The sequence below is a fragment of the Triticum urartu genome, chromosome 3A (assembly GCF_056163025.1).
Source record: "Triticum urartu cultivar PI428250 chromosome 3A, HENAU_Tu73, whole genome shotgun sequence".
NCBI lineage: Eukaryota > Viridiplantae > Streptophyta > Magnoliopsida > Poales > Poaceae > Triticum > Triticum urartu.
This window is the reverse complement of record NC_141875.1, coordinates 141,736,579-141,745,407: the sequence shown is the minus strand read 5'-3', so window position 1 is coordinate 141,745,407 and position 8,829 is coordinate 141,736,579. Positions and strand designations below refer to the sequence as shown.

The following is an 8,829-nucleotide window of genomic DNA, read 5'->3' as shown; positions in this document are numbered from 1 at the left end:
TTTTTAAAATTACATAAACACTTTATTTCCATGAAACCTTTAATAAAATATTGAAATGTCCTTTAAATTTAACTAACATTTTTCTTAAATTGCGTAAGTTTTTTAAATTCATATTTTTTTATGTATGCATATTATTATAACACATGATTATTTTTATTCCACTGAAAACAGATGATTATTTTTATTCCACTGAAAACAAATGATTATTTTTATATTATCTAACAGAATTCCAGATAATCAAGAAACAATGTATGGTGGGCCGCACCGATTGCGGGCCGTTCAGGCAGCGCTGTGGGCGGCCCCGTGCTTAACGCTCGCAGGAAGCAGCGTATAGCACAGCCCTTTGTTCCCCTCAAAAAAAAAAACACAGCCCTTTGTTCTCTTCCAATCTCTTTTGCAGTTCGTTCCCTTCCCCGGCGAGCCCACCGCCGCAGCGACATCTCGCGTGCCACCGAGGCGCCGGAGTTTGATTATGGCATCCAACGATGGTGAGGGCGGAGAAGAAGGTTGGGAGGCAGCGGTGCGAGCGGAGGTGGGCGGTGCGAGCTGGTGGGACGATCCAGACGGCGCCGACCTCCACGCCAGGTTCAAGGCCTTCACGGGGCAGCGCCGCGACTGGCCCGAGCCCAAGCTCCTCTTCTGGAAGGACCTCCTCCTGCGCGTCGCCCGACGCCTCCGACTCTGCTCCGCCCCCGCCCACTTGGTAAGTGACCCCCACCTCAAATGCGAGGGTTCGTTTGCTTTCTCTCCGGAGACCATGACGGCGACGGCGACTGCCGCAGGTGACGAGCGTTTGGTTTGCCCGCCCCGGAGGCATCACGCCGCTCTGCTTGCCGCAAGTTCTGGTCAGTTTCTACATCAACCTCACTGTATGTACAGCGTGTGCTATCGCCGTGAGCTAGTGACAATTTTTTTCTGGACATTTCAGGAGGAGATGCGTGCCGATGGGGAGATACTGCTTAAATCCGAGCTAATTGTTCCGACCGCAGGCGGCTTGTATCAGCTGGTCAGGAGGGTAAGCCAGATGGCTATCTCAAGGCGTCCGATTGTACAGGAGGACATCCTTGTGTTTAGATCTTTGGTTGAGGTATAAATCCCTTTTTCGGGCAATGTTCTTAAGAGTGTTAGTATGCTGATTTGATGCCCTGCTATTCAATTGCAGGAACGGTTTGAGGACATTGCTACGCAGCTGAGAGGCTCCCATTGGACATCAACATGTGTCATTACTATGACTAAATTCAATAGCTTCTTTTACGGACGGGAGGATGCTCATGCAGCGTTGTGTTACTTGACGCAAAGTGGGAAAACACGGTATCTTGCGATCAGGAAGGAAGACCCAGTCGAGGTTCACGATTTTTTGTTCCATTTTCTGTGGCTTTGTTGCAGTGAGTTCCCTCATGTGTTAATACTTAAGTTGGGTGGCTAGCTTCAGGGTGTGAAGTTTCCACTTGTCTCTGCTCATGCTCCTGCCGTCTCGAAGTTTGACTGTGATACATTACACTTAGTTTGGCAAGAAGAGAAATTGCAGCAGCAGTTTGATGTGCTTGATCGCCGATGGGAAATGTTAGTCTACTTATTGATTTGCAATCTACCAAATTTGCATGAACTCTTATGTGTTGTGGTAGAACTCCTATGTAGATTGCATAGACCTAAGCCTACACATTCCAACAGCTGCTATTGTAGGGCAGTTTTACAACCAATGTATTTCAGATGACTAGTACTGGTGCCCTCACACATACCCCCCCCCCCCCCCCCCCCCCCCCCCGGCGCGCGCGCGTCCGGGTTTATTAGGCCCCCTCATATTTTGAGCCAAAGTTTGACCATACATTTGTGTAATAAAATATGATTTATATGTAGAAAAAGTGATATCAAACCTTCATTTGAATACGAATCCGACAATATAATTTCTATGACATATCACTTATATTTTGCTAACCAAATCTATGGTCAAAGCTTAACCCAAAATACAAGGGGCCTAATAAACCCTGACGGAGGTAGTAGTTGTCAAGGTCTTCATCATTGTTAGGGGTTGTTACTGTAGTTATTGTGATGACAATTTGTTCCACTGTTTACGTGAATGCTAATTAAACCATTAAATTTTTCTAGTTGCCAAACATGATCAACCTATTTCAAGAAAATAATGAACCTTGGAGATGTGATTCGTTGTAACGCCACAGCTCCTTGTAGGATGTCTACCCCACAAGTCGCACAAAATCACACTGTCAGGCTGAATCCATACCTTTTTCGGGTGGGTGAGAGGGGTGGTGGGGGTGGGGGGTGTTAGGTGTGTCCTTATTACGATTTCCATCAATACTCAAGTTTCAGATGTCTGATTCTGTCTTTTTGTCGAATACACAATATCCAATTCTCTGTCACTTGCTGCATCATTTTTGATATTGCTGCTTATGTTATGCTTTTGTAACTTAAGAGATGAGTGTGTACGTTCCAGTATGGTGTTTTTATTACTGTTTTTGGTGCTACATGATTTGCCTTTCCACATTTTTGAATTATGTCATATCTACAGGTATTGTTGATAATTCAGCATTAGTGAGATCTGAAATAAGTAAAGAATTAGTGAAGACTACATTAAGTGCCAAGTCCATGATCATGCTTTGATCTGAAGCTTCATTATTTTTATTTTGGTTGATTTGTTGAATGGTAATGCTAGAATTTGTATTAAATATCCATATTTTTTATAGTTCAAGGAGAGCGGCGTTAATGTCCTTCAAGGCCGGAGACAAACAGGGTGCTTTTCGTTATGTGAGGCAGTCTAAATTATTTTCAGAAAGCAGGAACAAATGTGCACAACTATTAGAGAGGGTTGAAGAAGTTATAAGCCTGATTGCTAGTGCTGAATCAACCAAACAGGTACTATAGTTTTACAAGAGACAGATGTCCAATCATAGATAGTCATGTAACCAAAAATGGACATGTTATATAAATAATTAACTCTTTACATGCGGTATCTTCTATTAGGTTTATGAAGCAATCCAAATTGGTATGAAAGCAATGAAGGAGCATAATGTCAGCATGGAGGACATTAATACCCACCTAAAGGAGGTTGATAACCTTGTTGCAGCACAAAGAAAAATTAACACTGCCTTAGGTAAGTTGTCAACTTGGAATTTCCAGCTTCCAGTTGAGGAAGTTTATCTTGTAGACATGAGATAGTTTCTTTTTCCTGTACGTGCTCTCTTTATACGTAGGGAGAAGTAATATGCAATTTGTCAGGAGTTCAGTTATATGCAAAGCTCTGTATAGTCGTAAGTTTGAGATTTTATGGGCTTATTCTTCCGTTGTCAACCAACCTGAAATATAGTGTAAGTCTTGCACATATCGGAACATTCAAAGCCCAACCCAGTCCAAATCTGATCCAACCCAAGTTCCCAAATGTAACTTTAGCCAGGCCAACCTACTGACTGGACTCTTCATTTTGCACCAAACCCAACCAGTCTGAATGGCTATGAAACCTAGTTTCAGATAATTTTGTGTTTTGGTTTGATCATCCGTTGACACGACACATATTTGAGTTCCATGTGCAGTCAGTTTTAGAGATAAAATGGATATGCATTATTTCTCACTGGTATTCATTTCTGTGCAAATGATCATGTTCTTAGTTGTACTTACTAGTCAGCGTGTACATCACTGTCCTAATCTTGTTTATGCTGTAAAATAATATTTTCCATGGTAAAATCATGCATACAGTTACTTATATATTTTATTATCTGGGTTTAGCCTCATAATGTATTTGGTTTAGATTTCTGTGCCCTACATACTATATATATAGGCCTTTGGGCAACGGAAGCAACTTTATTTTTCCTTAATTTGTGACAAGCCAATGGATCTTTATATGTAGGTAGTCTTTTTTATGTTCTGATCCAATTGTTATGCAGAATCAGCGCCTTTGGATTCATTGGCTGATGAAGAAGATATAGAAGAGGAATTCAGAAACCTCGAAGCAGAATTGGAGGATAAGGTTTCTCCTGTGCATGTTGAAGAACCAGAACCAGTTTTACATGCAAATGACGATTCACCTGATGAAACTGTCGAGTCACTGAGCAATAACCTGTCAAGCATGAAACTTGGGGCCATGTAATGCTCTTTTTTCTACTTGTTGAATGTGACATGTACATCATGTGATTTGGTATGTTTTGGCCTATCAACGTGTAATGTATGCCTTCTGATAACTAATATGAGTGACATGAACTTTTATTTGTGATAACTAATATGTGTGCCAGGAACTTTTAGGCCTTGTTTGGTAGCAAGGGGGATAACACCCAGGGCCACAAGCCCCTAGGGGTTATTTTCACATGCACATGAGATTCCCCACCAACCACAGGGAAAATTTCTGCAACCATTTGGCAACAGGCAACAGGGGGAGGAAACCCTTACCACTGAAGCAACCAGAAATTAGAAAAGGCAAGAATCAGAGAACTTCACTGAGAATCAGCATAATTTTCGAATTTTCTTCAATTTAGAAAAATAATAATCAAATACTTCTAAATATTTTCAGAAAAATCACAACAATTAAAAACTTGTCATAAAACTCAGTAGTTCCAAACATGCAGAATAATAATAATAATTCAATAACATAATTACTCATTATTGCATCTTGTAGCATTAATCATACATGTCATGCATAAAATTTTCTGTCTTACATGAGATTTTCTACCACCAAGCAAATGTACTATCGTATACAAAGACTCGGCTCCATTACTCTCTTCAAGCATAACTAAGTCATTACATAACATACACTATATACAATACTCAAAATCACACTATTCATTATCTCTATCTCTATGTCTCTACGTACTAATAAACCAGCAATTGCTTCTGGCCGTACGTCGTCGACGTTTTTGCATAAAAGTCCCTCTGTTTTTCAGAATTCAACCCGCAGTCCTTTTTTAAGTCATTAAACTGAGATACTGTTTCATTTTTGCAAAAAACCCTGTACTTTGGTATATTCAACCCGCGGTCCATACGTCTGATTTTATTATTTGGGAGCGGATCAAATCGGCGGCTCGAGCGGCGGCGGCTCGAGCTTGCAGGGGTTGGGGGCAGATCCGGAGGCAGGGGTCGCCGGTGACGACGAGGAAGGCGGAGCACGGGCGGATCCATGGCATCCGCGGCTCCTGGGCACAAAGGAGACAGGCAGGCCAGGGAGAGAAGAAGGAAGAAAGGAGGGGTTGTGCGGCGACCTAACGAGGAGCTCGCCGGAGCTGGGCGAAGGCGGACTGGCGCGGGAGACGGAGGGGTCCGGTGCGGCGGCGCGAAGTCCTTGCAGGTGGAGGCAGGCGTCGAAGCAGAGGACGAGAGGATCCCCTGATCCATCCCCTCCTACCCATCCAGCCCTTCCTCGATGGCCCGCGTGCGACGAGCCCCTACGCGGGGTAAGAAGGGGGATCACGCGAGGTGGAGCACTCCAGCTCCCTCCTAGCCCTACCACGGTGAGGCCTCCTTTCCCTCTCTCCCTGCCTGAGCCATAGGCTGGCGGCGCTGAGGTCGATATGCTCATGCACACACTGTTGCTGTGACATGATGACAGCCACGACCCACTTTTTCTTCCAGTTCCTTGTTTTTGTGGTGGATGCATCCATGATTATTTGTTTCAACTATTGATTTTCAGTTTAGTCAATCAAACCCATTCCGATGCTGCTCTTTTACTTGTACAAATAAACTATTGTTCACTAAACTGAGCAGCTAGCTACTGGTGTCTCAAAGATTAAGCGCAGGTTGGTACTTATGGTCAGGCCTGCCTCAAGTAGGGGAAGAAGAGGAGGCCTGAAAGAGAGAGGCCGCAAGGTAGAAGCCTTTTGATTAGGAGGCAGTCCAGCAAGTTGGACGAACTGATGATAAAGAGATAATTCTATTCTGAATTTTTATCTGAAAAGCAGGATTGGATCACGGATGTATGTTGGCTATGTCTCTCACGGTGTGTGGAACCAGTTATTGGTTAATTTCATCTTGTTTGTTGACATTGATGGTGTTGTCCATTGGTTTAAAAGAAATTTGTTGAAGCTAAAGATGAAGAGGAACTCGTGGAAGAGGAAAAGAAATGACATGGTAGAAATTCATTCACACATATCAGGGTCATAGTGAGAGGATTGATCTGCTTGATTCGCTCCTGATGGTCGGTGGATTGTTTCTGGTAGGGCTAAGAGTTCTGTGAAGGTAAGATTTTGATCCAACCTATTAAGCAGTACCACACAAATTACAGGAGAATCTATTGTTTGGTCCAACCTATAAAGGTGCCATATATGCTCAGTTGCTCACAACAGTGCTAATATTAACAAGGTGAATAAACTCACGCTCTAGCGGAAGATATCCTTTATATTTTTGGGGTCACCGATACCTGTACAAAAACATAAGATGTGTTCCTAGATAACATCTTTCCTCCAAAATAATTTATATATTATCTAGACTTGGTTAGTTGTAACTTTTGCTTTCTGTTCTTTCCACAAGCTTCTGTAGGTTCAAATGACAATTGTTAAATTTTGGGACCTTAAGACTTTTTAGTTGATTGCATCCTCTAGACCGGGAGGTATAATAGCATATCCTAATTGTCTAATTGATGATTCAGAAAGCTCTGGCTCTACTCATGTATATCAGTTTATATTCAGATTGTGAAGTACTCCTTCTATAAAGAAATATAAGAGAGTTTAGTTCTATAAAACATATTTATATGTAGTTATCCAACAAATTTATGTCCTAAAATCTTACAACTTCTCTTAAGCTGTTTTTTTTGCGGGAATACTATATTTGATCATAACCTTGGCTTAAATGCAATTTAATTTCAACCTCAAATTTGGTGATTTTTTAATGGGCACAACTGTGTCGGTAGAGGACTAGAGGTTGACAGTTATGAATTTTGTGATAATCTTCGGTTATACTGTTATATATAGCACTTTCCAGGTTATATGGTTCACATTCTCTGAGCCAATTCACAATGACCATTCCAGATTTGGGCCTTGCGTTTTTAAATTATTTTGTGGTTGATCTTTGATGCTGCTCCTTAATTTTTTACATTGACTGGTGTAGAACTAAATGAGTGTTGACATTCAAGGGAAGCCCCAAGCTTTTAAACAGTATATGAATGTTGTTAGCTCGGTCCTTCACAAATAAGTCCCTTGATGTGTGTCATCTCTCATTGTGTATAACATATGGTCTTTCTATTTTTCATTGATTTTTCTTCTCCCGGTGCACTGAATCTGCAAGGGCGTGTAGACGGCAGGATGAGCAGCAGCATGCCGGTGGTAAGACAGGGCGTGTAGACGGCAGGATGAGCAGCAGCATGCCGGTGGTAAGACAGGGCGTGTTGGCGTACGCGAAGCAGCCATGCATGAATCTTGGCGGCGGATGCTTGCTGGCCGTAGTGGCAGCACCAATTCAAGCTGGGAGGCGGGAAGCTGGAGTAGCAGGAACGATCGGTCGTCCATTAGGCATGAACCCGACTCCACTGTACTCCCTTTTCTTTCCGTAACCAATTCTTTGGAGCAGACATATGGGTACATTTACATAGCCTGAAGATTGTTTGCTTTTTTTGGTTAGTTTAGATTTAGATTTCTCAGATATTCACTATTTGATCAATCGATCCATGTAGATCTTATTGACATGGTTTGTGGAATGTACTTTTCAGCATTTACCCTGATTAGTTAAATCCCTAGCTGGTGATAAGAGGAAGAGGATGATCAGGAAAGCATGGAGTTAAGTGAATCAGTACAGGAAGAAAGGCCGTTCAGAAAAAAAAATAGTAGAGGAAGAAAGGGAGGAGCATCAGTCAAGGTTGGGCTTGGTGGCCTCGACGCCTATTACCTCCTCTATGCCAAGCCTCGCATCACCTAGTTATTATGTTATCTACTCCCTCCGTTCCGAATTACTCGTCGCAGAAATGGATGTATCTAAATGTATTTTAGTTCTAGATACATCCATTTCTGCGACGAGTAATTTGGAACGGAGGGAGTACTTCCATGGATTTACTGGTGTATAGAAATATGACTATCTGATGTACTCGTATGACTTAGCTGAGTTCCCTCTTTATGTAACAAGGCTCTCTTTTAAATTTGTTTCGCTGTCCTCATTCCTCTTGATCTCGCAATCAGTATTTAGTTGATAACTGTGGTAACAAAGGATAGTTTGCGAACAAGGTTCTCACCCCTTATATTTATTTTGGCATGGAAAAGCACTGTGATTAAATCTGTTGAGTACGCCCTTATGGTAGACTAGCAGTAATCTTCATATAAATGGACCTTGAATGTTGTTATTGATAAAGAGCTGAATATAAGATACGTTTACAATTATGTGAGGAAGCGAGCATCGATTATAAGGAGGTAGAGATGTCCATGGTGGAGCTGGCGGACAGTATGGTACGTATAAGAGAACCGCGAGTGGCCGAGTACCAACTGCAGCGGCTTGGCTGCGTCTGAAAGTGGTAGCAATTCCGGGCCAGCAAAGCTCAACCACGAATCCACGATGCCGAGATGTACAGCGCCGCCGGCTCCGATGGGAGCGGGCTTCCGGAGCATCACAAGGAGCTAATTAAGGAGCCACATTACGTTAGTATTGCAGCGCACCAGACATGCTTAATTTTTCTATGAGCCAGGTTCAATTAATTAGTATTTTCTTTTAGGTATTCTTAGTGCAAAAATGTCAAAAAAGTGGATGAACTACCAGGTAAAACCGTAACAACAGTATATTCTCAACTATCAAGCCTTTTGATTTGAAAAAATAGTCACAATTATCTTCCGCGTGCATGTAAATTTCCATGAAAATTGACGAGATTTGTGCGACATTTAAAAAAATCATGATAATTTTTTTCTGGAGCATTAAAAC

The 8,829-nt window shown here is 42.1% G+C and overlaps 1 protein-coding gene across 8 annotated transcripts; it reads left to right on the top strand.

The window, feature by feature from the left end:
• Nucleotides 1–359: 359 nt before the first annotated feature.
• On the top strand, nucleotides 360–8,077 carry LOC125543337 (SNF7 family protein). 8 transcript variants are annotated; one of them, XR_015618430.1, is made up of 10 exons: nucleotides 360–703; nucleotides 783–845; nucleotides 929–1,087; nucleotides 1,163–1,345; nucleotides 1,427–1,563; nucleotides 2,700–2,868; nucleotides 2,977–3,106; nucleotides 3,894–5,447; nucleotides 7,225–7,439; nucleotides 7,637–8,077. XR_015618430.1 is itself a non-coding variant. In XM_048706652.2 (8 exons), exons 1-8 carry the CDS (start codon nucleotides 473–475, stop codon nucleotides 4,094–4,096), a joined length of 1,275 nt encoding a protein of 424 aa, XP_048562609.1. In that variant the 5' UTR covers nucleotides 360–472; the 3' UTR covers nucleotides 4,097–8,077. The 8 variants fall into 8 exon arrangements, 1 of the variants encoding a protein (XP_048562609.1); XR_015618429.1 differs by having other exon boundaries at nucleotides 7,216–7,439; XR_015618426.1 differs by having other exon boundaries at nucleotides 3,894–5,802; nucleotides 5,895–7,439.
• Nucleotides 8,078–8,829: the final 752 nt, after the last annotated feature.

What these genes read in the sequence shown, in the direction of transcription:
- LOC125543337 (XM_048706652.2), top strand. Translation starts at nt 473, where the DNA reads ATGGCATCCAACGATGGTGAGGGCGGAGAAGAAGGTTGGGAGGCAGCG. An exon ending in TGTTTAGATCTTTGGTTGAG is followed by an intron (nt 1,088 to 1,162) that starts GTATAAATCCCT and finishes ATTCAATTGCAG; the next exon opens with GAACGGTTTGAGGACATTGC. An exon ending in AAAAATTAACACTGCCTTAG is followed by an intron (nt 3,107 to 3,893) that starts GTAAGTTGTCAA and finishes ATTGTTATGCAG; the next exon opens with AATCAGCGCCTTTGGATTCA.